Source organism: Echeneis naucrates, chromosome 18, assembly GCF_900963305.1.
Source record: "Echeneis naucrates chromosome 18, fEcheNa1.1, whole genome shotgun sequence".
In the NCBI taxonomy this organism is placed as follows: domain Eukaryota; kingdom Metazoa; phylum Chordata; class Actinopteri; order Carangiformes; family Echeneidae; genus Echeneis; species Echeneis naucrates.
Genome location: NC_042528.1, coordinates 429896 through 456802, shown reverse-complemented (window position 1 = coordinate 456802; position 26907 = coordinate 429896). Strand labels below are relative to the sequence as shown.

General features: G+C 46.9%; 7 protein-coding genes across 9 annotated transcripts in view; 4 read left to right on the top strand and 3 right to left on the bottom strand.

Moving 5' to 3' along the window:
- Positions 1–2907, bottom strand: part of LOC115058649 (calcium uniporter protein, mitochondrial-like) — a 3332-nt gene extending 425 nt beyond the window's left edge. Inside the window, exons 1-8 of the mRNA XM_029526083.1 lie at positions 2651–2907; positions 2423–2495; positions 2169–2336; positions 1986–2090; positions 468–625; positions 267–373; positions 106–202; positions 1–32 (exon numbers count right to left, since the gene is read on the bottom strand). The exon at positions 1–32 is cut by the window's left edge and continues 85 nt beyond it. Coding sequence (XP_029381943.1) covers positions 1–32; positions 106–202; positions 267–373; positions 468–625; positions 1986–2090; positions 2169–2336; positions 2423–2495; positions 2651–2701 — 791 coding nt within the window. The 5' untranslated portion in view covers positions 2702–2907. The remainder of the gene's footprint in view (positions 33–105; positions 203–266; positions 374–467; positions 626–1985; positions 2091–2168; positions 2337–2422; positions 2496–2650) is intronic.
- Positions 2908–4259: 1352 nt separating this feature from the next.
- Positions 4260–5290, top strand: LOC115059237 (dickkopf-related protein 2-like). The gene is made up of 4 exons (XM_029526889.1): positions 4260–4420; positions 4511–4667; positions 4746–4880; positions 4959–5290. Exons 1-4 carry the CDS (start codon positions 4274–4276, stop codon positions 5288–5290), a joined length of 771 nt encoding a protein of 256 aa, XP_029382749.1. The 5' UTR covers positions 4260–4273.
- A 771-nt stretch (positions 5291–6061) lies between these two features.
- Positions 6062–9074, top strand: LOC115059236 (GTPase IMAP family member GIMD1-like). The gene is made up of 4 exons (XM_029526888.1): positions 6062–6079; positions 8228–8378; positions 8462–8724; positions 8805–9074. Exons 1-4 carry the CDS (start codon positions 6062–6064, stop codon positions 9072–9074), a joined length of 702 nt encoding a protein of 233 aa, XP_029382748.1.
- A 936-nt stretch (positions 9075–10010) lies between these two features.
- Positions 10011–14445, bottom strand: aimp1b (aminoacyl tRNA synthetase complex interacting multifunctional protein 1b). Its single transcript, XM_029526084.1, has 7 exons — positions 14314–14445; positions 11356–11450; positions 11158–11289; positions 10915–11067; positions 10639–10838; positions 10387–10558; positions 10011–10308 (listed from the first exon to the last, which is right to left on the bottom strand). The coding sequence occupies exons 1-7, from the start codon at positions 14343–14345 to the stop codon at positions 10142–10144; spliced, it is 951 nt and encodes a 316-aa protein (XP_029381944.1). The 5' UTR covers positions 14346–14445; the 3' UTR covers positions 10011–10141.
- Positions 14446–15861: 1416 nt separating this feature from the next.
- Positions 15862–18924, top strand: sgms2b (sphingomyelin synthase 2b). 3 transcript variants are annotated; one of them, XM_029526072.1, is made up of 7 exons: positions 15862–15957; positions 17161–17726; positions 17974–18091; positions 18199–18256; positions 18325–18420; positions 18500–18666; positions 18741–18914. In XM_029526072.1, the coding sequence occupies exons 2-7, from the start codon at positions 17185–17187 to the stop codon at positions 18912–18914; spliced, it is 1155 nt and encodes a 384-aa protein (XP_029381932.1). In that variant the 5' UTR covers positions 15862–15957; positions 17161–17184. The 3 variants fall into 3 exon arrangements, with proteins under 3 accessions (XP_029381932.1, XP_029381933.1, XP_029381934.1); XM_029526073.1 differs by having other exon boundaries at positions 15876–16190; XM_029526074.1 differs by lacking the exon at positions 15862–15957 and having other exon boundaries at positions 17185–17726; positions 18741–18924.
- A 777-nt stretch (positions 18925–19701) lies between these two features.
- Positions 19702–20604, bottom strand: LOC115059235 (transcription factor 7-like 2). Its single transcript, XM_029526887.1, has 4 exons — positions 20405–20604; positions 20198–20324; positions 19901–20008; positions 19702–19828 (listed from the first exon to the last, which is right to left on the bottom strand). The coding sequence occupies exons 1-4, from the start codon at positions 20602–20604 to the stop codon at positions 19781–19783; spliced, it is 483 nt and encodes a 160-aa protein (XP_029382747.1). The 3' UTR covers positions 19702–19780.
- Positions 20605–22173: 1569 nt separating this feature from the next.
- LOC115059234 (zinc finger protein 502-like) lies at positions 22174–26461 on the top strand. Its single transcript, XM_029526886.1, has 9 exons — positions 22174–22501; positions 22891–22950; positions 23073–23232; positions 23309–23421; positions 23504–23730; positions 23860–23948; positions 24027–24444; positions 24536–24627; positions 24989–26461. Exons 1-9 carry the CDS (start codon positions 22174–22176, stop codon positions 26223–26225), a joined length of 2724 nt encoding a protein of 907 aa, XP_029382746.1. The 3' UTR covers positions 26226–26461.
- Positions 26462–26907: the final 446 nt, after the last annotated feature.

Below are 26907 nucleotides of genomic sequence, written 5' to 3'. Positions count from 1 at the left end.
TGTCGCTCCTTCACTTTGGGGGTGATGAAGTCCTGAAGACACACACGTGTTTGTTTGTGTGGACGAACTTGGAGGTGACCAATCAGCTGTGACGCTTTGACTCACCTGTCTGGTGAGGATGTAGTAGCCGAAGAAGATCATGCTGCTGGTGCAGGAGATGAAGAAGGTGATCGGCTCCATGACGTCCCAGGCGAACACGTACCTGCAGACAGCGAACTGTTACAGGCGGCCCGAGTCACGCTGCAGGAGGAATGTGTGTTTGTTACCAGGTGAGATATCCCAAGAATCCGCCCTGCAGAGACAGGTAGGCCAGGCCGACCCAGCCCAGCAGCGACGCTTTAGACTCCGCCTCCTTCGCCAGCTTCACTTTCACCTGAACACATTTGGAAGGATGTTTCAGCCAATAGCAGCGTCCGACGTAGAGACGTGACTCCAGACGTCACTATCAAACATGGAGGATGTGTTACCGTCTCCAGCGGCAGCAGCTGCTGCCGGAGCTGCTCCTGTCGGGTCAGCAGCTCCGAGTGTCGGAGGTGCTGCTGCTGAGGAAGGCTGAGAGCCGAGTGCAGCAGGTGGACCACGTACTTCATGTCGTCCAGACACAGAACGTGTTCGTGGGACGAGTCTGAGCAGGAGGGACAACTTCAGACGTGGACAGACAGAGAGAGAGAGAGAGAGAGAGACAGCCAAACACAGAGAGAGACAGACAAACACAGAGAGAGAGAGAGAGAGAGAGACACAGAAAAACACAGAGAGAGAGACAGACAAACACAGAGAGAGACAGACAAACACACAGAGAGAGAGAGAGAGAGAGACAGACAAACACACAGAGAGAGAGAGAGAGAGACACAGACAAACAGAGAGACACAGAGAGAGACACAGAAAAACACAGAGAGAGAGAGAGACACAGAAAAACACAGAGAGAGAGAGAGAGACACAGAAAAACACAGAGAGACACAGAAAAACAGAGAGAGAGAGAGAGACAGACAGACACAGAGAGAGACACAGAAAAACAGAGAGAGAGAGAGAGACAGAAAAACACAGAGAGAGAGAGACACAGACAGACAGAGAGAGAGAGAGAGAGAGACAGACAGACAAACACAGAGAGAGAGAGAGAGAGACAGACAAACAAACACAGAGAGAGAGAAAGAGACACAGACAAACAGAGAGACACAGACAAACAGAGAGACACAGAAAAACACAGAGAGAGAGAGAGAGACAGACAGACACAGAGAGAGACACAGAAAAACAGAGAGAGAGAGACAGACAAACACAGAGAGAGAGAGAGAGAGACACAGACAGACACAGAGAGAGACACAGAGAGAGAGAGAGACACAGACAGACACAGAGAGAGACACAGAGAGAGAGAGAGACACAGACAAACAGAGAGACACAGACAGACACAGAGAGAGAGAGAGAGAGAGAGAGACAGACAAACAAACACAGAGAGAGACACAGACAGACACAGAGAGAGACACAGAAAAACAGAGAGAGAGACAGACACAGAGACAGAGAGAGAGAGAGACACAGAGACAGAGAGAGACACAGACAAACAGAGAGACACAGACAGACACAGAGAGAGAGAGAGAGAGAGAGACAGACAAACACAGAGAGAGAGAGACACAGACACAGAGAGAGACAGAAAAACACAGAGAGAGAGAGAGACAGACAAACAAAGAGACACAGAAAAACAGAGAGAGAGAGAGAGAGACAGACAGACACAGAGACAGAGAGAGAGAGAGAGAGAGACACAGACAGACACAGAGACACAGACAGACACAGACAGACAAAGACAGAGAGAGAGAGAGACAGACAGACAAACACACAGAGAGACAGAAAGAGAGACAGAGACACACAGAGAGAGAGAGAGACACAGACAGACACAGAGAGAGAGACAAAGACAGAGAGAGAGAGAGACACAGACAGAGACAGAGAGAGACAGAGACACACACAGAGACACACACAGAGACACACACAGGCCTTACCTTGGCTCAGTGCACCAACATTGTGTGTGACATCATTGATGACGAGCTGGAAATCTTTATTTAAAACAGTTTCCATAAAAGTGCACGAGGAGATTCTCTGTCCGTCTGAGGGAAGAACGCAGAGCTCCGTTAAGTTTGTCGTCTCTTCGACATCCAGTCGGAGTTCTGCGGTCGGTGTGTTACCTTCATTGAGCAGCGACACGTTGTGGACTTCGGCGTCTTTGGCTGCGATGTCTCTCATCAGGTCGCCCACCGTGGTCAACATGGGCGTCAGGGTGAAACGACAGCGTTGACCCGCAGGGAGACGCACCGAGAGGACCGGGCGACCGAAGCTGTAACTGAGAGACACATCTGAGGGAGAGAGAGAGAGAATTCAGTGTGAAGACAACCACACCCTGAACGTCTCACGTGTCCCCTGTTAGTCCAGACAGGTCTACCTCGGGCTGGGGTCGGAGGTCGACTGCTGAACCCGGAGCCCACACAGACGGACCAGACTGCCCCGGACTGAGACTGAAAACACACAGAGACAGTCTGAAAAACTCAACGCTGCTTCGTTCCGTCCTGTCTGAACATGTTCAGTTTCTCTTCAGTCCAAAGGATTTCCTCACGTCGACTGAACTTCTCACTTTTCATCTGAGATGATTCACAAGTTCTGTTAAACTCACTTTCAGGATTCTTTTGTGCGGAGACCTGCAGAGGAGTCTGGACAACAACATGACGAGACGCACAAATCAACACAACAGCTTCAGCTTCCCTTTGTGTGTCTTCGCCGGCCGACAGGAATGTGTGAACAGGAGCAGGAACAAGTCTGAAGGCGGGCGGGGCCGCAGGAAGCTGCAGCCAACTTCTGTTTGTGTTCACAGGCGGTGCTGTGTCACAGACACACAACACCCCTCATTCAGTGACCGGCTGCCTTCATTATCACCCAACAACTCATAAAAACACCAGCAGGAGTCAAAAAGGGACTTTTAGAAATCTGATCTGTGTCTGCAGTTACAGAAGAAACCTCCAGATGGCGGCGTTATCACACACACAGTTTCACTTTCCTCACAGGAACGCAGATTGTCTGTTGTGTTGTGTGTCTGTGTGTGTGTGTGTTGCGTTCACTGACCCTCAGAAATATCAGCATCCAACTGTTCCCTCCACTGACACAAACATTCAGAGTTCAGCTCTGTTTTTATTTCACATTTACAGATAAATATAAATATGACATAATATGATGATAATAATAAAGATAATATATAAATATAACTGAGGATCGGAGTATTTGATGGTTTTGAACTCATCTGGAGGTTTTTCTGTTTTTCTGTTTTGTCTCTTTATAGAAATAAAATCATTTTGCATCTTTGTTCAATTTTCTTTCTTCGTCTTTTTGTCACAAAGTTCGTCCTCAGCTGAGAGTTTCACAGAAAATCGTCAGCTTTCCCTTCAGATGAAGTGATATCACACACAGACACACACTGACGGCATGACACAACGTATCTGAAGGTAAATGTGTGTTTGTGTGGTTTTGTGTGTGCTCATCTTATCTGTCATCCCTGATTGTCAGATTGTACCGACAGTTTAAACACACAAACACACAGGGTGTGTAAAGGTCAAACGTTTCTGACAAAGGTCAGCGCAGAGCGATATGTAAAAAGGAAGAAAGGTCCTGATCTCCAGAGGATGAACCCGATGACTAACACAGAGAGGAGCTTTTCTTTGCTTCTTCGGTTTTTAGTGTTTTTAGCTGTTCTGGTTTCTGAGCAGCAGCTTCGTCCTTCGGTGGTAAAAAAACACCGAACACTGATTTAGTTTGAGTTTTAAGATCTGTGTTGGATCGACTGACGAGGAAGAAGCAGACAGAAACAAGACAAATCTATAATTCTACTTTTTCATTTCTTGGTGGACATGAAATCTTCGGATGTTGTTTTTCTGTCTGCAGGTGAGACCTGATCGCCCCGCCCCCTCTGAACTGTAGCCATCGATACAGGTGGTGGTGGGGGGGGGTATCGGGGTGTGATGCGGGGGGGGGCGGTGGGCGGGCCAGGGGGCGCGCGGCAGCAGGAATGAGCCTATAAAGCCGAGGAGGACTCTGCAGGACTCACCTGTCCCGAATCAGCAGAGCCCGGATTCACTGTTCTGATCAGATTTCTGGATCATCAGGTGAGATTTTCAGCGCTGTGAGCTTTCTGATGGTGATGATGATGATGATGGTGATGATGATGATGATGATGATGATGATGATGATGGTGATGATGAAAAACTTTGACTCCACAGCTGAAGTTATGACCCGTCAGCTCGCGCTGATGGCGAGTCTCGGGCTCGTGCTGTTGGCGTGTGGTCGCGGCGCGGAGGCGCGAGTCCGACTCAACTCCATCAGGACCGTGATCCTCGGGGACGGGCACGCGCTCCCGGAGAACCGGAGCGCGTGGGAGCGGAGTCTGGACCTGACGGTGAGCACGTGACAGACATTTTAATGTTGGCTACATCACAGAGGATGCAGAATGGAGGGATTTGATTGGCCGGTCTCCTCTCTCTTTCAGCTCTATCAGTGCATGAGTGACCTGGAGTGCAGCGAGGGCAGCTACTGCCACGCCCCCTCCAAAGGCCCCTCCCACTCCCGCTGCCAGACCTGCCGCAGGAAGAAGAGGCGTTGCCATAGGAACGGCATGTGTTGCCCGGGCAACACCTGCAGCAACAGTAAGATGAGCCTTCCCGCCGCTCCTCCAGGTTTCTCAGCTGAGAAGTCCCAATAAAACACTCTGTTCTCCTCCTCAGATATTTGTGTCCCCGATGTCGACACGTTTGTGTCTCACAGCGTCCCGCACTCAGATGGAGACATGAGTCCTCTGTCCACAAAGAAAGGCTGGAGGAGAAGAGGACGGGTGGACGTCAAAGGGACGGCTGGGAAAGGTGAGCTCTCACATTGTTGTGTTTTGTTGTGTGTCACTTTTGTCCCCTGGTGTTAACCGGTTCCGTGTTTGTGTCCAGGTCAGGTCGGTGATCCGTGTCTCCGCTCGTCGGACTGTTCGGACAGTTTGTGCTGCGCCCGTCACTTCTGGACTCGCATCTGTAAGCCCGTCCTGAGGGAGGGACAGGTCTGCACCCGACACCGCAGGAAGGGGAACCACGGCCTGGAGCTGTTCCAGCGCTGCCCCTGCGGGCCCGCACTGAGCTGCGGGGCGCTGCGGGAGCCGGGGCAGCCCCCGTCGGCCTCAGCACCTTCTCTTCTCGCTGTGGCAAAGTCCAAGTTTGCATCATCTTCATCGTCCTCATCGTCTTCTGTGGCTAAAACGAGACTTCACGTGTGTCAGAGAAGCTGAGGACGGAGGAAAGGAAGGGAAGGAGCTCCATCTGACCGAGAGGCAGACAGAAACTGCCCCATTATCCCCATGCTAACTAGCTTCCTGTCAGGCTGCATTCACACTCAGATCGGCCTGGAGGTTCCGGTCTGGTTTAAGATCCAGTTTGGCCTCTTTTACACTCAACAGGAAACTGATTCAAATTCAAACCCGACCGGCTGCTTTCACATTCAGCTCATGCTGTTATTTTGAAAATCCAGCTGCAGAAGGAACAAAATGATAATAGAACAGAAACTTGTGGCTCATGTTAGCAAATTGCTGCCCAAAGTGTGAAACTTCCTTCCAGACTTCCTGACTGATTGCACTGTTTTTGTTGTGAGAGTTATTTTTCTAGAAGTTGTTGTTGTATATTTTGGATGACCTTCGTCGTCATTGCTTGTTTGTTGTTTGTTGCTCTGCCAACTTGAGTTGGTTTCCACGACTTTAAGTCTGTAACGTGACACGATCATCAAACGTTGACAATTAAACAGATGTGTGATTTCCAGCATCGGGTTTTCTTTCTCTAAAAACTTTATTTAAGTTTAAATGTAATGAAAATGTTCAGATCTTTGCACTTTTATTGAAGACTTCAGCAGCAGATTGATGTTGTTGTGTAAAACATCTGAATCTGAACTGGAACAAAGTTTAATCAACTGTAAAGGAAACAAAAATGGTTCAATCTCTCAATAACTGCTTCATGTGTTTTTCATCTGTTCCGCCAATTTTCCAGGTCCACTGGTTTCAAAAATCAAGATGGCCGACAGACTTAAAGTGAGTTGAAACTTGGTCTAAAATAACAATCCGGTGTTCTTGAACGCACCTTTAGGCCAATTTGTGATGAGAGAAGGTGTTTCAGGTTCAGTTTCCTCCTTTAACAGCTTTTAGATCTACATCTGATGTCCAGCTCACACTTTACAACAGAGAGAGTCTGAAAACCAAACAGGACGTTTCCCAGCAGCAGATTAACAAACCTTATTTATGACCTCACTCTGTGAAATATCTGTCAGATGGCTCAGAGGTGGCTTCTGTCTCCATCTGGGCATTGAAAGGTTTAATGGCAGAAGTTTGTTAAACTCAATCACTGAAATAATAAACAACAGCTGTCAGTGTTGGTATGGTGAAGAGAAGAAGCCATGTTTGGAGGAGAAGGTGGATCCGACCTGCTCCGTCCACTGTAGCCCCGCCCCCTAACCCCTCCCCTCCTTCCTGCTCTGTTTCCCTCTAAGCATCATTTCAAAAATGAACATCATGTTGTATTGAAGAGTTGAAGAAGGGACATTTTCCCATAGACATCAACTCCATGAAGCCATGCAGTGTTCACAGGCAGAGTGATTGAGACGTGTTGTTGTGGACATCTTTGAGGACAAACTCGTGTCGATGTGAAGACCAGATGTAGGAATTTTCCAGAAACCTTCCTAGAATTGATTGTGAGCTTATGGAGGCAGTGTGTGTGTGTGTGTGTGTGTGTGTGATATGTGTGTGTGTGTGTGTGTGTGTGTGTGTGTGATATGTGTGTGTGTGTGTGTGTGTGTGTGTGTGTGTGTGTGTTTCCTTTTGTGGTTGATGGCTGTCGGGCATCTCTGTCCTCAGTCTGGTTGTCATAAAGATAACACACACACACACACACACACACACACAGATTTTTCCATGTTCGTGTTTCCCAGCTTCCCTGTTACAATAAAATGTGAGTTGACATTTTGTGTTCATGTTGTGCGATCCTCATTAACATAGAAGGACAAATGTGTGTGTTTGCAGCCTGCTGGCTGTTTTTTTCTGCAGCAGCTTTGACAGAGTGAAGAAGACAAAGATGAAGATGATGATGATGAAGATGATGATGATGAAGATGGTGGTGATGAAGATGGTGGTGATGAAGATGGTGGTGATGATGATGAAGATGAGGATGATGAAGATGATGATGATGAAGATGATGATGATGATGAAGATGATGATGATGAAGATGATGGTGATGATGATGAAGATGAGGATGATGATGGTGATGATGAAGATGATGGTGATGAAGAAGATGAAGATGATGAAGATGATGATGATGAAGATGATGATGATGAAGATGATGGTGATGATGAAGATGATGGTGATGAAGAAGATGAAGATGATGATGATGATGATGATGATGATGAAGATGATGATGATGAAGATGGTGGTGATGATGATGAAGATGAGGATGATGATGGTGATGAAGAAGATGATGATGATGAAGATGAGGATGATGATGGTGATGATGATGATGGTGATGATGAAGATGATGATGATGATGATGATGATGAAGATGAGGATGATGATGATGAAGATGATGAAGATGATGGTGATGAAGAAGATGATGATGATGAAGATGATGATGATGAAGATGATGATGATGATGATGATGATGATGATGAAGATGAGGATGATGATGGTGATGATGATGATGATGATGATGATGATGATGGTGATGATGATGAAGATGATGATGATGAAGATGATGATGATGAAGATGATTATCTACCTAATATGTATGTATAACTGGGAGGTCATCTCATTCTGTCAGCACGGCGGTGATAATAAAATACTGTGTGTTGGCGCTGGGTGATGATGTACTTCCTGTTTAATGTGTCGGATGTTTGTCCTTTTTACGACGTTATAAAACTGCAGTGAGATGGACAAACAGGAAGGACACGTTATTATTTAACCAGCGAACACACAGACACACAAAGTGTCTCTGCTGTCCAGAACAGGTGAGTGTTACGTTTTCACTCTGATCTGAATTATTTCTTGTTCCATCAGATTTCTGTTGAATGTCTTTCCTGCGTCCTGAAAGGCTTTCTGGGAAAGACGAGTTTCTGCGGCTTCAGTCAGATTGATTAAAGTTGAAGAGATTCTGTTTGGAAAAAACTATAAAACTCAATTTCCTTTTATCTGCAGATGGACGGTCACCATGACAACAACCTGGTCAACATCTTCAGGATGTTTTCTCGTCATCATGACAACAATGAGCGAGACGTGTTGACCCTGAATGTGCTGCTGCTAGGCAACAGGCAGAGTGGGAGGAGCTCTGTGGGGAATGCTCTGATTGGTCGGTAGTTCTTCAGATTTCCATCATTTTGAATTTTTTTGGTAACTTTAGATTCTGAAGTCTGAAATGATCAAACTCGACAGGTGGACATGAATTCCGGACCGGTACCTCCATTGCTGGTGTTTCCATGACGACAGATTACCAAGTCCTCAGTCGAAACTTCCCGGGACATTTCAGACGCCAAGGGGTGGAGTCTGACCTCACGCTGAGAGTGATTGACACGCCCCCTCTGCTGCCCCGCCCGTCGACCCTCGGTGCACTCTGCCCTGAAGGCGTGCATGTTGTTGTGCTCGTTGTGAGGGCCGACCAGCTGCATGAAAACACACATCTGGAGGAGTGTATGGAGGTAAACACTGACACACACACACACACACACACAGTGGGCACACACATCGTTTTGTGTTGATTGTGTGTCTTGTTGTTCAGACCATCTTCGGTCCAGGTTGGCGTGATCACGCCTTCCTCGTCATCACACATTCTGACCACCTGAAGAAGGCGGGACTTCACCCATCCAGCTACCTGATGAAGGCCACTGATTGGCTGGGAGCTCTGGCCAGTGAGGTAGTGGGCGGAGTCTCATTCTTGGACAACAGCTGTGATTGGCCACTGATTAGGGGACGGCCGCTGAGAGACAGACTGCTCCGCCTCTCAGCCAGGAACCATCACAGAGCTATGAGATTCCGGACTCTGATCTGAGTCGGAGTCCAGTCTGAATCCGGCTCCGGTCTGAGTCCGGACTCTGATCTGAGTCCGGCTCCAGTCTGAGTCCGGCTCCGGTCTGAGTCCGGCTCCGGTCTGAATCCGGACTCTGATCTGAGTCCGGCTCTGGTCTGAGTCTGGCTCCGGTCTGAGTCCGGCTCCGGTCTGAATCCGGACTCTGATCTGAATCCGGCTCTGGTCTGAGTCCGGACTCTGATCTGAGTCCGGCTCCAGTCTGAGTCCGGCTCCGGTCTGAATCCGGCTCCGGTCTGAATCCGGACTCTGATCTGAGTCCGGCTCCGGTGTGAGTCTGGCTCCGGTCTGAGTCCGGCTCCGGTCTGAATCTGGACTCTGATCTGAGTCCGGCTCCGGTCTGAGTCTGGCTCCGGTCTGAGTCTGGCTCCGGTCTGAGTCCGGCTCCGGTCTGAATCTGGACTCTGATCTGAGTCCGGCTCCGGTCTGAGTCTGGCTCCGGTCTGAGTCTGGCTCCGGTCTGAGTCCGGCTCCGGTCTGAATCCGGCTCCGGTCTGAGTCCGGACTGTGATCTGAGTCCGGCTCCAGTCTTAGTCCGGCTCCGGTCTGAATCCGGACTCTGATCTGAGTCCGGCTCCGGTCTGAGTCCGGACTCTGATCTGAGTCCGGCTCCGGTCTGAGTCCGGCTCCAGTCTGAATCCGGCTCCGGTCTGAATCTGGACTCTGATCTGAGTCCGGCTCTGGTCTGAGTCTGGCTCCGGTCTGAGTCCGGCTCCGGTCTGAATCCGGACTCTGATCTGAATCCGGCTCCGGTCTGAGTCCGGACTGTGATCTGAGTCCGGCTCCGGTCTGAGTCCGGACTCTGATCTGAGTTGGAGTCCAGTCTGAATCCGACTCTTTTGGCTTTATGAGAGCAGGAAAACTCAAAGAAAACAATAATTGTTGGTTCCAAATGTTTTTAATTATAGACACTTTTTTTTGCACCGTTTGCTAAGCTAGCTAAGATAGTTATTACGGTTGGCTGGCCTTTCACAATAAAAGTACTTAGTCTTCTTTGCATCTTGACCTCTGAGTGTCGGGGGGCGCTCCATCTACCTGATGGTGCAGTTGGTGAGGGAGGGGGCCCTGCACAGCCCCTTCCCCTTCACCTCGAACCCACAGCCTTTGTAGTTGGCCACGCCCCTGAAGTCCACCTGCAGGTCGGGCTGGAGGAGGTCCCAGACCTTCTGCTTGGCCTGCAGCTCCCTGTCGGGGTCACCTGAACACGACAGTTTCACTTTAGGCCGCCATCACGTTTACCAGCTCATGAGAGGTTTGGGGGTGTAACTATGGTTACCCGGGTAGTTGAGGAAGGTCACTCTGTCTCCGGGCGTAGAGCCCACGGGCGCAGCCAGGATTTCAGTGGTATCGTCAGAGGCGGAGCAACACAGGAGGCGGGCCTGGGAGACCACGCCCCTCATCTTACAGGCCTTTACGTTACAAAGCAGAACGGCCAAACTGCCCTGAAGCTGCAGCGAGGACGAAGAGAGGAGGGAGCTGGAGTAAAGACAGGAAGACAGAACATTTAGGGAGCGAAGGGCGGAGTTACCTCCTCCAGCGGCGTTCTCTGTCCCAGCTTGCTGACGACCATCCGGGGGGCGTTTTCTCCGACGTCCACTTCCTGGATGGACATCGTCTCAGCCAGCGGGTGGCGGCGGACGCTCAGGATCCGCCCGACCCTCAGGTCAAGGCGGGACACGTCCACCCGAGGCTCTGCCCCCAAGGAGAGAGCGTCAGAGGCGGGGCGAGCTGCAAGAGAGGCAGGAAAGGAGTAAATCCTTATTCCCTTCTTCATCTCCTTCCTTCCCTCCTTCCTTCCTCTCACCTTTCCTCTCGCCTCTCCTCCTCCTGCTCTGTCTCTCTCTCTGATCATGTGATGAAGAGGAGGGAGGAGGAAGGTCTGTTGGAGCAGCGGAGGCGGGTTGATTGACAGGTGGCGTGTGGGCGGGGCTCCGGGTCGGAGAGAACAAAGCTTTGGCTGAAACAGAAAAGTCAGCTGATTTAATTTAATCTGCATGTTGACGTGAAATGGAAAGAAGAAAACGGATTTCCTGATCTGACCGCAGACCTTTAAAGTTTTTCAGACCCGCCCGCCGTCTCTGTTTCTCCTGCAGTTCGACTCTCAGCTCCTCGATGTCTTTCTTCAGTTTGGCGTTCTCCACCAGCAGCTTCTTCTGCTCTCTGACGGACGTCTGCAGGACTGAAAGCAAACACAGTCAGCACGTCGCTTCGAGGATTCGAACCAGCAACCTTCGGCGGCTCTTACGGGCTTTTTCTCTGCTCAGCAGAGCGTGAGTTTGAAAATACTCCAAGATCTGCTCGCCGTCCTCCGGATCGAGCTTCATCAGGGCCGCTGCCAGGCTGGGGGAGCCAATCAGAACAGAGCGGTCACTGAAGTCTATGGGAAAACGTCCCTCATACTGAAGTCTATGGGAAAACGTCCCTCATACTGAAGTCTATGGGAAAACGTCCCTCATACAGAAGTCTATGGGAAAACGTCCTTCATACTGAAGTCTATGGGAAAACGTCCCTCATACTGAAGTCTATGGGAAAACGTCCCTCATACAGAAGTCTATGGGAAAACGTCCTTCATACTGAAGTCTATGGGAAAACGTCCCTCATACAGAAGTCTATGGGAAAACGTCCCTCATACAGAAGTCTATGGGAAAACGTCCCTCATACAGAAGTCTATGGGAAAACGTCCTTCATACTGAAGTCTATGGGAAAACGTCCCTCATACTGAAGTCTATGGGAAAACGTCCCTCATACTGAAGTCTATGGGAAAATGTCCCTCATACTGAAGTCTATGGGAAAACGTCCCTCATACAGAAGTCTATGGGAAAACGTCCCTCATACTGAAGTCTATGGGAAAACGTCCCTCATACTGAAGTCTATGGGAAAACGTCCCTCATATTGAAGTCTATTGGAAAATGTCCTTCCTCCTGCCTTATACTGAAGTCTATGGGAAAACGTCCCTCATACAGAAGTCTATGGGAAAACGTCCCTCATACTGAAGTCTATGGGAAAACGTCTCTCATACTGAAGTCTATGGGAAAATGTCCTTCCTCCTGCCTTATACTGAAGTCTATGGGAAAACGTCCCTCATACTGAAGTCTATGGGAAAACGTCCCTCATACTGAAGTCTATGGGAAAATGTCCTTCCTCCTGCCTTATACTGAAGTCTATGGGAAAACGTCCCTCATACTGAAGTCTATGGGAAAACGTCCCTCATACTGAAGTCTATGGGAAAATGTCCTTCCTCCTGCCTCATACAGAAGTCTATGGGAAAACGTCCCTCCTCCTGCCTGATACTGAAGTCTATGGGAAAACATCCCTCCTCCTTCCTCATATTGAAGTCTATGGGAAAACGTCCCTCCTCCTCCTCAGTAAACGTTTTCCTGAGTTTATGGTTTCAGTCTAAAATGCAACATGATGTTCATTTTTAAAATCATGCCCCATTCAGAGTGAAGGGGGAGGGGCTAGGGGGCGTGGCTACTGTGTGAGTGACAGATTGTTGAGAAAAACCAAGATGGCCAACGTACAAATTACTAAATGAAGTCTTCAAAATGGTGACATCAAATAAATCAAGTTCAAATTAATCAACATAATCTGACAGGATGCAAATCACAACGGCGATGATGTGAATGTATAAAGAATGTTTATATAGATGATATCTTTGAGGAAAGGACGTGAATGATTTTTGTGCAGCCGGAGGGCAACACAAAGACACACACTAACATGTACACACAGTGACTCAGTCAATTCTGAGGAGAACGACTGGAACATGAATTATATTAATCCTGTTATCCTGTTATTAGCTAAACTACACAATAATATTGGTGCATTTTATACTTCTGATCATTACGCTTCTATATTTCAGAACAATTTTATAGTTTAAGTTTTGTTCTTTTTATTATAGCTAAAAAAGCTTCTAGCAGCTTTCATGTAAATCATCAATAATGATTTCAGCAGGTGGAGCGACACAATTCTTAAACATTTTATAAAGCAAATGTTACTAAAATGAAATAAAATTATCTGAAATGTCATTATCTTAATTTTAAATAGACGTATTTTTGGTGCTAAATCAGACTGAAGGTTTTATGGAATCAAACGTCTTTTATGATCAAAGTTTTCATCAAGCAAACAACCAAGCTTTCTCAAAAGTGGTTAAAATGATTAAAATGTCTTCTATGGAACCATTTTGAGATAATGAGGAAACTTTTGTTTTCCCCTCACAAGAAAAACAAAAGCATCAGTTTAATTTCCGCAGAGCTGAAGATCAACCACATGAAGACAAACTAAAACTGATCCAAGACATGAAAGCATAGAAAGAGCCGTCAGTGAAGTTTGGATAGATGTTATCTGGGATGAAGGAACGCACATATTCATACCATCAAAGGACTCACAAACACACACACACGAGAGACTCATTGAAACCAGGAAATTTGCATAATGATAAACAGAGCTGACGCAGTTTATAAGCTGGAGCTGTAAAACTGATTTCCATACACAAACACATTCAGCCAGTCAGCTGTCACTTTTATCATGATCCATCCTGCTGAAGCTCATTTTTCAATCAATCCTGAGATCAACGAGAGCAGTTTTATTTCCCAACTCAGACTGAACCCACAAGGACGTCACAGCTGCTAACATTTAATTTCATAAAATCTAAAAGCATAAGCACAAAAATGTCCACAAAAGGAAAAATGACGCAATTAGAAATAAGAAACAACTTTTTTATAATTTATCCTTCATGTTTCAATTGTTTTTGTCAAGTTTCTAAAATGTGAGTGTGTGAAAAGTTCATATGTCCTCACCATGTGTTACACACACACACACACACACACACACACACACACAGACACACACACAGAGGCAGCAGCTGTTAAATAAGAATCTGAACGTAGGAGAAGACGCAGCAGCTGCAGTCAAACCTCCAACTATAAATAACATTAACTGCACAATACACACACAAACAGTCCGTTGTGTTACTGTGTTTGTGGGGACCGTTCGGTGACATAAACAACCTTAATCCAACCTGAATGTGACCGAGTCTGACCCTTCAGCGGCTGAAACTTTTGCTGAAGTTCCTGAATAAGTTCCAGCGAACAAAGTGACAAAGTTTCATTTGGTATCTTGATGGAAACGTTCCGGAGGCTTCGGATTTCAGTGAGTTTGTGAAAAAGTGTGAACGTATACGAAGAGACAGAGTTGTGCGTCGTACCTGGGATCTATCAGGTTGTCTTTGTTGTCCATGATGTGGTCGCTCGGCTGGTCTGTGACGGAAAGACGAGTCTGATTCTGAGACAAACTCCGTCAGCTGTCTGCTTCCATCTTCACGACGCCTGTGTTTGGAGGTCAAAGGTCAAACACCTCCCAGTTAAATTCCACAACAAAGTTCTGTGATTGGAAGATTGATGATGAGAAATAAGAGCGTCCGATTCAATCTGACCACAATCATTGTGTCTTAATGTAAAATATGCTCCACCTGCTCAAACTTCACCCACAGAGACGGTTTTATTTCATTCTACATGAATGAGAATCTACTTCACAGCACGTTTATTTCAGACATTAAAATAAAGCTCCACTGACTCACAGTGAAAAATAAAAATACCACGTACATGATCATAACAGAAAGTTCTGGTTTCTTTCTTTTTACAACAGAAAACATTTATACATTTGACCGACTGTCATCTAAAAATCCGTTTTATTTTCCCTTTCAGTCTTATCAGTTTTCTCAGAAGATAATCAGCCCCCTCTAGTGGAAAAACTTTATTCATACAGAATAATAAACAAACTCAATTAAAACATCAGTAGAACTATGTTTAATGTTCATTCACCATTTTTAAAGATGTGTGATGGTTTCAAATAAAATTTACTGTAACTGTTTTCAGTGTTTTAGGTTGATGAGCTATAAACTCACCAACTCACCACCAAGAACTTCTACGAGACATTCGGAGTTTGAACTTTCAACTCAATTGGATCGTTTTTATTTTTCAAATTACAGCTGCACTCAGAAATTCATCCCCATCCTCTTAATCAGACCGATACTGAGTCATTTAGGAGGTTTCTCTCAAGGTGAACTCATCATTGTGTCACTGAAACCTTCAACGTCTCAGACTTTAATCCAATATTTGACCAAAGAATCACATTTGGGAGTTGGCACCAGACAGGAAGTGCCTTCAGAATAAAGCCTGACTCACCCGGATCCGTCAAATCAGTCCACTTCTACATTTTGTGGTTCTGTTTGATTTGTGACTTCATTTCAACTGCAAACAACAAATACACAGCTGATGTCTGAACACAAGTCAACAATTTTACATTTCAACTTAAGTGTGATTAAAAACTCAGCAAATCTATTTTGACTTATTATCACAACAAAAAAGTTTTTTTTATATTTTTTATATATTATATTGTAATTATATTCACCATAAAATAAATAGAATTCATTAAACTTTGCAGTCTCTGACAGTAAACTCTTTACTGTTTATTCTTCTTACCTCTTATTTCAGGTTTTATTTCATGTTTCTGATTTAAAATGTTACATTTCTGATCAAACGTTGATCATTTATAATTAACTCTATTTAAATTTGAACAAAGTTAAAAATAAAACTGTTCCATTAAATCCTGATTCTGATTCTTCACCGAGTGAAACCGAGCTCAGGTGAGTCATCTTCGGAGCAGCTCGGGGCGGAACTGCCGAACCATATTTGGGTTCTACGCACGTTCCCGAGGAGGCGGAGAGGGCGGGGCTTAGCTCCCTCCAGACTCGTGCTCAGGTGGACGCGGCGGGGTCGCGCTCGGAGTTAATGAGGAGCGGAGGAGAAGAAGAAGAAGAAGAAAGTTGGCGGCAGCGGAGAGAAAAACGGTCCGTTCGTTTCTGTTCGTCTCCAAAAAGAACGAAGTCGTTTGATTTTAGTTTGTTTTTGGTCTTTTTTACCTGAAAAACAGACGTGTCGCTCGCGGATCGACAGGTGTGTGTCTTCCGGTCTGCACGCGCTCTAAAGCGGACTGTCCTCGATCAAAGTGTCGGTTAATCCGGTTTAAATTCAGTTTTTCACCTTAAAGGGACGATTAACCGAGTTGGAGCGGAAGTTTCAGGTAAACTCATCAAATCCGGCTGAAAACTCAAAGAAAGTTTCCCGATGAGCTTTTTGTGGTTGTGTTGTGTTGTGTTGTGTTGTCGTGACTGTCACATTTGTTGTGTAATAGTTTTCACGAGTCGTCCCTCATTTGGGGGAAATTGGATTCTCGTGGTGGGTCCGTTTGTGTCACCGGATGTGACGTCACCAAGTGTTCTGATCCAAGATGAGCTGTGGACCACATGAACATCATATTTCAGATTTGGTGCCTTTTATGGGCCCGTCTGTGTTGGAGAGCTGCAGAACTCAGCTGTGAGGTTGGAGTCCAAAGAAGTCATCTTTATGGTGTCAGTCCTGTTTCTGGAAAAGTGATGACGGGCTCCAGTCAATCTCAGACTGACTGACGCACAACCCACTGTACCACCGTGTACACTGGGAGGCTACAATCACAACAAGCTGGTGTTTGATTTCATATCGCTGTCTCAGTCAGTGCTGTCTGACTCGTTTTCTGTTCACACGTGTCGCAACCAACGCTGTTTTTTCCCAAGGTGTGTCTCCCTGAGGTTACTAAAAGTCAAACAAGACAAAGGGTGTGTGTGTGTGTGTGTGTGTGTGTGTGTGTGTGTGTGTGTGTGTGTGTGTGTGGGGCAGGTAACTATGCCACCTGAACTTGATTCTCGGCAGAGACAGGAAAATTCCTGTGTGCGGCAGGTTTCTGCAGAATCAGGTCTGTGCAGGTTCCATTCAGAACTTTGTGGGGGAAAAAAAAATCCAATTCTAAAAACGAAGATCAGAATGAAACAGTTCAGATGATCAGATGACTGTCGGGTTGTTTCAGGTCATCTGAGCGGCCGGATTATTGATCAGATTATCTTCCCCTCAGACAGATCCCCGGGCCGATCCGATTCTTTAAAGGATTCCTTTGACCTTCGGATGAATCTGGAGCTCTGACCTCGTCCAGGAAAGTGAATTTGATTGTTGTTTTTCAGGTTTGTGCTGAATCAGGCGGATCGATGGCAGCGTCAGAACTGATCCAGGACAGCGATGATGCACTTCCTCACGTGGAAGCTAATGTGAGCTTGATGAATCCCCAGACGCCTAGCCACGCTCCAAGGGTTGCTAATGGTAACCCAACTCGCCCAATCTCCCCGCCAATGGCGCCCAGCGAAGGCCACAATAGCAGGAAGACACAGGAGCGCAGCAGATTCAGCGTCCTGCTCCAGCAGAGCCAGCTGATCCACTCTCTGAGCAGCGGACTGAGGCGGCACTGCGACTACGTCAAGATCACCGTGCCGGACGAGCGAGCGAACCGCCTCCCGACAGAGTGGTGGAAGACGGGCGTGGCTTTCCTCTACGCCCTGTTCAACCTCGTCTTCACCACCGTCGTCATCACCATCGTCCACGAGAGGGTGCCGGACAAGACGGTGAACCCGCCGCTGCCCGACAAGTTCTTCGACTACGTGGACCGCATGTCCTGGGCCTTCACCGTCACCGAGGTCAACGGGCTGATCCTGGTCGGGCTCTGGTTCGTCCAGTGGCTCTTCTTCAAACACAAGTACGTCGGATTCCTCCGTCATTCCTCCTGAAACAGTCAGCTGATGATTTTTCCATTAACACCTGACCTGAACATCGCTCAGCGTTAATGTTTGTGTGTCACTGTTTCTGAAAGGTCAGTGAGTTGGTGAAGTCCGGTCAGCTGGCTCCATAATTAGGCATCCATCAGACGATGTGGTGTTAAGGTTCAGGTTCTGAATCCGGACCGGACCAGGTCTGGACCAGGTCTGACTTGTCCTCTTCTGCAGGTCCATCGTGGGCCGTCGGTGCTTCTTCCTGATCGGGACTCTCTACATGTATCGCTGTGTGACCATGTACATCACCACTCTGCCTGTTCCCGGGAAACACATGGTCTGCGCTCCGAAGGTACTCAGCACCTGAATCTGTTGTTGTTGTTGCTGCTGCTGCTGTTGTTGTTGTTGTTGACCACAACAACAACAATTCATGTCCATTGTTCGTTTGTCTGTGTGCAGCTCTACAACGACTCGACAGGGAAAATCTGGAGGATTTTGCAGTTGATCTCTGGAGGAGGTAAAAACTAGTTCACCAGTTTGAACACTCACAACACACTCTGTCTAATTGTTGTTTGTTGTGTTCAGGTTTGTCGATGACCGGCTCTCACCTGATGTGTGGAGACTTCATGTACAGCGGTCACACGGTCATGCTGACTCTGTCCTACCTTTTCATCAAAGAGTGTGAGTCCACACAGACGTTAGTGCTGATGAATATCATGACGGAAGCTCAGACATTGTTGTGTTGTTGTTGTGTTTGCAGACTCCCCCAGCTGGATGTGGTGGTATCGGTGGATCTGCTGGCTGCTCAGCTTCTCGGGCGTCGTCTGCATCCTGGTGGGTCACGAGCACTACAGCATCGACGTGGTCATCGCCTACTTCGTCACCACCAGGATGTTCTGGTGGTACCACAGCATGGCCGCCACACAGGTAGGTGGAGCAGGACGCCGGCTCCTTCTTTAACTTCTGACAGCTTCCAGTCTTAAACGTTTTTTTGTTTTCAGGTGCTCCGTGAGGCTCCAAACAACTTCCTGTCCAGGACGTGGTGGAACCCCATCTTCAACTTCCTGGAGAGAAACGTCCAGGCGACAGTTCCCATTGTGTTCTCGTGGCCGGTGTCACTGCCGTCATCGTGCCGGCAGAGATACCGGATGGTGGAGGGGGGGAGGGACGAGTGAGGACGAAGGGGGGAGGGGAAGAGGAGCTGAGTGATCTGAGCTGATGGATGGAGAGACGGACGGCTGCAAAGCCCCGTTATTTATGGGAGGCAACATTTCCACCTCTTAGGAAGAGGAGGAGGAAGAACAGACGGGCGTCACAACGTTTACATTAACATGAAAATACTTTCCTAAAGAAGGAAACACCCTGAAGGATCCACCGACTTCAACACTGGGACCAAATCTGAGCAAAAAAGAAGCACTGCAGCTGAAACTGGATTTATTGGCGGATTACTTTTTCAGATTTTTTTTTTTTTTTTATCTTTTTATTGTTTGTTTTCTCACTCAGGATTCTGCGACCAACAACAGACAGCCACAGAAATTAAACTTGTGTTAACTTAAGTCAGGTTTAACTTCAGGCTGACGACCAAAGATGACTTTTTCTCACTTCTCATCAGAAACACAGTTTGATTGTTTCTTGTTCTATCTTGTTAAGTTATATTTTCAAATTAAGTTTAAGATATTTTTGTTATTTTACCTTATAACATGAAACTGCCTGTTAACTTTAAACTCGACCATTAACTCAATAAAAAGCTGCTGACTTTGTCGGATAAATGAAGGTTGTTGTTGTATTAAGTTAATTTTATGTGTAATATTTTAAATTCTGTAACAGTCCAGATGTTTCGCTTTGATAATAAAATATTTCCAGATCAACAGCTGGTGATGGCTGGGAGTGAGTTTGAGTTCTTTATTTGTCATTTTGGATAAATCAGCTGATTTAGATTCTTACAGTGTGACAGTAAAACAAAAGTGATGTCAAATCAGACCAACACGTGACATTTTGTTCAGAACGGGTCGAACAAAAACTTTCTCCTGGAGTTTTTTTCTCAACAGCTTCCTCCCGGTGGCTGACTGCGCTTCCTCTTCCTTTTTCCCTGGAAACAAAAAAAAGGAAACTGAGTGGTCAGTAACACTCTGAGACACACGGACACACACACTGTACATACGTAGTTGTCTCTGGCTGACCAGCCCGGATAGAGCTGCATGTGGAGCAGCCGCTCCTTCTGGGCCAGCTCGTAGTATTTGGACTGTTCGGAGTCCGACAGGGCGTGCCACTGAAAACAGGAAATGACATGACATCACAGGTCCTGCTAACTGAAGTTCTCTGAAACTTGGAGGCCCAACTTTTCTCATCATTTCTGCCCCAAACTAACAAAATGGATTCCAGTCACATGGCTGATTAGTCCTTCAATACCCTCCATCCAAACAACCCTGATGATGTCACCATGACATCACCATCTCACCCTGCGGCCCAGGATGCGGTTGATGGCAGCGCTCTCCCTCTCCCGTCCTTCCTGCAGCACTTTGTGTCTCATCTCCTTCATGTAGAGCATGAAGGCGTTCAGAGGCTTCTTCACCGGCTGTCTGCTGCTGAGGGCGAGAGAACAAACAGGGCAGACATCCAAACTATGAACAGTGACAGCACTTAAATCTGCAGTTAGACAAGTTACCTGGTGACACCGTTGCCTTGGTAACAGAGGTGAGTCCTGGAGTGGGCGTCGGCCAGGTGAGAGGGCGATGCGGTGATTGGCTGAGCGAGCGGAGAGGATGATGGGAAATGTCTGTCACTGTAGAGGAGGAGGGGGACGAGCGGATGGACAGACTGCAGAGAAACAACAGACAAGAAGATGACTTCAGGTCTGTCAATCATACCGAAGCCACGCCTTCTTCTAAAAACCAAGATGGCTGACTGAGGTGTGTGTTTTTCTCTCTTCTGGAAGGAAACCGTGTTTCACCAGAAAAAAAAACAGCTTGTCGGTTTTCCTTCTGACAGCCGTCGACATATCAGAGACTCAGTAATACAAAGTTACACAAAGTAACACAAAGTAACACAAAGCCTGGAGGCAGGAAGCCCTCTGACTGTCCGGGTCACATTCAACACTGATTGTGTTAGAAGGGGAACATATTGCCTTAAAGGGATGTTTGACCACACACAGACACACACACACACTCACTGTTGTGGTGGTCTGAATGTGTGTTGTGTTGTTTCTTCCCCAGCTGGTGAAGTTCAGGTACTGCTGCTGAGGAGGCGCATTCCAGTCGCACACCTGAGTTTTACCTGAAGTTTAGATTTTAAAATAAATAAACCAGCTTTTTTTTATCAGCTTCATTTATTTTATCTGGTCGTGGTTCTCACCGACTGTCAGCGTCGCCGAGCTCTGACTCACAGTTTCCTAAAAATGGATCAATAATTCAGATAATTTACACTCACATCAAATAACTCTGAACAAATGTCACATAATTAATATTTCACATAAAACTTAAAGTTAAATAATTCTGCTGCAGACTGAAATGATCATTTGTCATTTCATAGATACACGTTATTTATAATGAAGCTTAAATACGCTAAACTAATTCAAACCATTTTCAAAGAGAGTACATTAATGAGAATACAATTAAATATTTAAAAGCTGAAATATTATTATTATAATCACTGATTCACTAATATTAATGTTGATAAAACAGAACACTTTCAAATGTTGATATAAATATATGAGTTAAAGAAAATATGATTATTTATCACTTTTTGTCACATTATTCCAAAATGTCTTTACAAACAACATAATAATGAGATTGAACAAAAGAATAAAGCAAATGATCATAAGTATGACCAGATGAGTTAGATTTTTATGTTTTATAATAATAATAATAAATAATTACCCTCATGCTGGACGTCTTTGCTCTGAATAAAGAAGCAAAAATTGGATTTCCGTGATTTAATCCTGTGAAATAAAAGAAAAAGTTGAAGTCACCAGTCAGATAATTTCTGCCGACTGCTGTGATGAAATCACGTTCATCTTGCTTATAAACCCCCCACCCCGACACAAACCGGGGTCAGAGGTCATGTTCCCGGTGGCTTTGCCTCCTCAGCTGTCAGAAACATTTTCCAGCAGAACTCAGAATGAATCACAGAATAAGAAAACAGCTGCAGAGACTTCTGCTATGTTTTTCTGTTGAATAAGGTTCAATAGATGAAAAATATTTTGTTTGTTTGCACCAATTCTGATCAAATGATTTTCATCAGATGGATATCTGTATTCAACGTTTTGTTTTGGGTTTTTTTTGCATCAGTCGGACAGTTTTTCTCAGACTGAGTCAGACTCCTGTTTTTATGGGCCACATGGATTCAAACTGTCTTTTAAAGATAAAATAATTAAAAAGGTGCTCGTGAATGAATTCACAGAGAAATAAAGATGAATTTTGTCCGTTTATCGCAGAAATGTCTTTGTGTCCCGTCGGACGCTTTTGGCTGATGCACCAGGACCCGGAAGTGTCCGTGCTTCCATGCGGACTTCGGCGGGCTGAGCTGAAGATGTTCCTCTGGATGAAGAGAAGCGGAGGCGGCCTGGAGAACATCTCCAAGGCCGAGATCCTCCGGGGGATCGTCACCGAGAAGCTGAGCACGGCGGCCCAGGAGATCTTAGCCGTGGTGGAGAGAACCGTGGCCGGCTACGAGGAGGAGGCGTCCGGCTTGAGGCGGGAGGTCGAGCGGCAGAGGAGGCAGCTGGAGCTGCTGCTGCAGCCGAGGGTCAAACTGGAGAGAAGAGGTCAGGGGTCAGGGGTCGGATTAACCAGGAGAAACTCTCCTGGATCATCAACTTCCGTTCACAAAAAAGCAGGTTTAAAGGTCCCAGACTCTGAGCTCTGCAGCCAGCGATCGAAGCCAACATGACGTCACTCATAATTCGGCCTGCAGCTCCAAGCTGATTTTTAGTCGATTTTAGTGAGTTTTTTCATCAATACACAAAATGTTGTGGCGCATCTTCGGTTTCCCATTTGGTTCAAGGGCTGGATACAGGCAGCGACCGTCACTTCCTTTTAAGTTGTGTTTCTTTGCCGACATTTAAAACCTGAATATTACTCATCCGAAGTGTTTCTGTGTTTTCAAAGTTCAGGCTGAACAGAAAAGAGTTTTTAAAAATGTTTCTGATTCCAGATCTGGACGGCCATGACGTCATGGTTGTAAGTGAAGATGAAGAGGAGGACGAAGAGCGGCGTACGTTTTATCAGAGTGCCGTAAATAATAATATTTCTGATGTTCTTTGGTAGTTTATATTTTTCTGAACTTTGTGTTGTTGTTCGTCAGGTTCTGTGCTGACAAACCGTATTTCTGTTCAGATGTGGAGGACGCCGGCGGTCTGGATCCCCAGTGGTACCAAGATGAATATGAAGAAGAAGATGGTGAGAAGAAAGAGGAGCAGTCGTCACGGCAACCGGAATCCAGCAGCAGGCAGAAACGAGCAGATCTGGAGGATCCAGACTATCAGATATCTCCAAGGTTCTTAATGATGACTCAGTTTCAGTCAGAGTGTAACGCTGCAGCACGATGACGATGATGATCTTCCTCCTCCCAGAGTTCAGTCTGACAGAAGGAAGCCCGGCAGACCTCGGAGCAGCACACAGAACCACGTAGACCTCCGGATCTGCATCCTGGAGGACTTACACAACGATGTGCTCTCCAAAACTGGTTGGTTGCTGCAGGTCAGCTGACCCATCAGGTGACTGAAGGAGCGGGTTCGTCACCTTGACGTGAAATTCTCTTCTCCCAGTCTTTCAGAAATGTCCGGTCCAGGAGCTGAGGTGTCCCACCGGGCTGCAGGAGACGGACTTCCTGGACCTGCTGAGGTCCAGCTTCCCTCGGCTGGCGGCTGATAAACCTTTTGAGGTGTTCACGTCAGACAGAAGTCGGAGACTTCAGCCTCTGAGTGTGAAGAGTCTGACACCTGAGGAGATCAGCAGGACCATCAGACATTCAGTCCTCTACGTCCGACTGAAGGTCGTTTATTCGTCTTTGAGTCCCAGAACGACGTTCACAGTTCATCTGTCAGCGTCTTTATTCCTGAGAGTCACCCAGCCGGATTGATTCATTTGGTCTGACTAAAGGATAAAATCTGATCCTTCACAGGCGGATCAGGATCGTCAGACCAGCAGCGAAGACCTTCATCCTCTACAGAGACCTGATGATGCCTCGATGGCGCCGGGCCAAACTGACAGGTAGGTGCTGACGACAGGACGCCACGTTTGCTCCCAGGTTCACGACTCTGACCCTTCTTACCGTTGCCGGTCTTTCAGTTTTTGGTCGCCTGGAAATCCGCCAGAGAAGAGACGCCGTGGACGACCTCGGCTCGGCAAAGCAGCGACTCACCATCACTTCAGGATCTGCATGTTGGAGGACTCGCAGTCTGGCGTGCAGTCCAGCATGGGTAAATATCACACCTGGACTGGGACTGGTCCCGAGCCCTCTGTTTCAGTGAGGACCTCCGCTCAGGACCTGAGCTGTCCTCGTGGTCTTCAGGAAGCAGACTTCCTGGACCTGCTCAGGTCCACCTTCCCTCAGCTGGCTGGAGACGACAAACCTTTTGATGTGTTCAAGTCGGACCGGAGCCGGAGACTAGAGAGGCTCCGGCTGAAGTCGCTGACTCCAGAGGAGCTCTGCAGGTCCATGAAGTCCAGCAGCACCTCAAGGACTCTGCTCTACCTCCGCCTGAAGGTTTTAATCTGATTCAGCACATCTGCCGTCATTCGTATTTTTCCAAGAATGTAATAAATATGTGAACTCCTTTTTGAACAAACTCTTGCAGACAGGAGCAGAAGAGGACGATGAAGAGCTGAACCTTTTCCAGAGAGATGCCGCTGCAGCCATGAAAGACGAAGCTGCTGGACTCAGACCAAGGTGATTTACAGAGAAACAGCCAGTCTGCATTTATGTTTGAGGTTGTTTAATATTTCATTTAAATGCCAGAAAAGTGACAGATTTATTTGTTGTTTGTGCTCATGCAGATGTTAAATGCAGTTGGGTAGAGTAGGGAGAGGAGAGCTATTGAAAACAGGGAGCAGCAGTTCACTTTAATTTAAATAGTTTCATGAAGGTCAACTTAATGCTGCACTTTTGTAGTTTTAATTAACTCATGAAAAAGAATTTCAAAAACTAAAATAAAAAATTTATTTATGTCACAACAAAATATGTTTTATATTAACATTTAGTGTTTTTTTTACTCTGCTGACGTTCATTTCTTTGAATTTTGTGTCCGCAGCGTCTCTGGACACGAAGACGGGGACAGACTGGATGTTGGTTGCAGCAGCTCACTGCCACAAAGTCAGAACGTGGAAACTGAGGATGAAGATGCTGATGAAGGTGACGTGGCCTCCAACGACGACGACTGGAAACCACAACCTGACCTGCAGTCCATGGCGAAGAGGAGGCAGTGGCACCGACCTTTTGTGGTGGAGCAGAGTAAAACGGCCTGTAAGGTGTGTGGCGTGTGGTACCGGATGATGGGCAGCCTGATCAAACACGCCTGGAGTCACCTGGACGAGTCACAGGGCGTCTGCGGCGTCTGTGGCGAACGGTCCGAGTCTGTGGAGGAGTTAAAGAAACATCTGAGAAAGTACCAAAAAACTCACGACTGCTCTGAATGTGGGAAATCATTCTCCTCCGTCGCCGGCCTCACCAGCCACGCCTCCCTGCACACGGGCAGCCGGCGCTTCAAATGTGACGTCTGCAACAAAACCTTTAAGTACATGTCCGGCCTGAGCGTCCACCATTGGGTCCACGTGGCCGACAAACCGCACAAGTGTGACATCTGCCCCAAAGCATTCGGCCTGAAGGCGCAGCTCAAAGCTCACACCAAGGTGCACACGGGCCGGGAGCGCTTCCACTGCCACATCTGTGGAAAGTCCGTCTACGACCTGCGATCACTAACCCGCCACAAGGCCACTCACTCCGGGGAGAGACGTTACGGCTGCGAGGTCTGCGGGAAGCGTTTCAAAATCCTCGGTACATTAAAGTCGCACGAGAAGATCCACACGGTCCGAGATCGGCCGTATCTCTGCCACATCTGCTGCAAGACCTTCCTGTCCAACTGCGGCCTGACGGCTCACATGAAGACGCACAGCAGCGAGCGGCCATTCGTCTGCGTCATCTGCAGCAAAGGCTTCATCTCTAACGGCGAGCTGAAGGCTCACATGCGAGTTCACACGGGAGAGGCACCGTACGGCTGCTCCAGGTGCGGCCGCTTCTTTAAACGCAAAACTCACTTGAGCAACCACGTCAAGAGCCACCTAGGCATCAAACAGTTCGTCTGCAGCGTCTGTGGGAAGGCGTGTTCCCGCCAGGAGCACCTGACCGTCCACATGAGGACTCACAACGGGGAGAGACCGTACAAATGCTCCCTCTGCGAGAAAGCCTTCACTCAGAGTCACTGTCTGAAAACGCACATGAAGAGCCACCAGGAAGACAAACCTCAGGTCCCGGACCAGTCTGCGTCCTGAACAAACATCAGATGTGTGCAGCTCTTCATTCTTCAGCAGTGACTCTGCTCCCTGCTGCTTCTGATGGAACATTTCTCTGGCCGTTGGTTTGTTATGAACAGCTGTTCTCTTCATGGAGGACGAAGACCAACGGTTGTCGCCGGCTCTGGACAACATCGTTGTGTCACAGAGACGTTCCGGTCTACAGATCATGTAAATAAAGGAAATTAAAATTTTTACAACACTTATCAAAACCATCTGGAATCTAAACATATTTGTATATTCTGCCACCTCGATGTGCAGCGCAGCTACGTGTCACATCATGAAGCTTTAAATGTTCAAAGTGTTTTTGTAGAAAGAAACCAAACCAGAAAGTGTCTTGATCATTAACGATAATCAACATAAAAATCAGTGTTGTGAATCGAGATCCCGTTTTTTTTAAACAAGTTAAGTAAGAATCACCCAAAAAATTAAATCAGTAATTCATCATTCTACACTACACAACATCTTACTACAAAAAATTGTAAAGTGTTTTCTGCAGCGACAAAGTGATGAAAGAAGAAAAAACTTGAGTTTACATTAAACTTCATCCTGTCAAATAAAGCTGTGTAGTTGTGTAGTTGTGTTGTTGTGTGGAGGATCTTTGTGAAGAACCTTTTCTACCTTTTGCACTTTCGGTCTTTGGGACGTACCGTCACGTTGG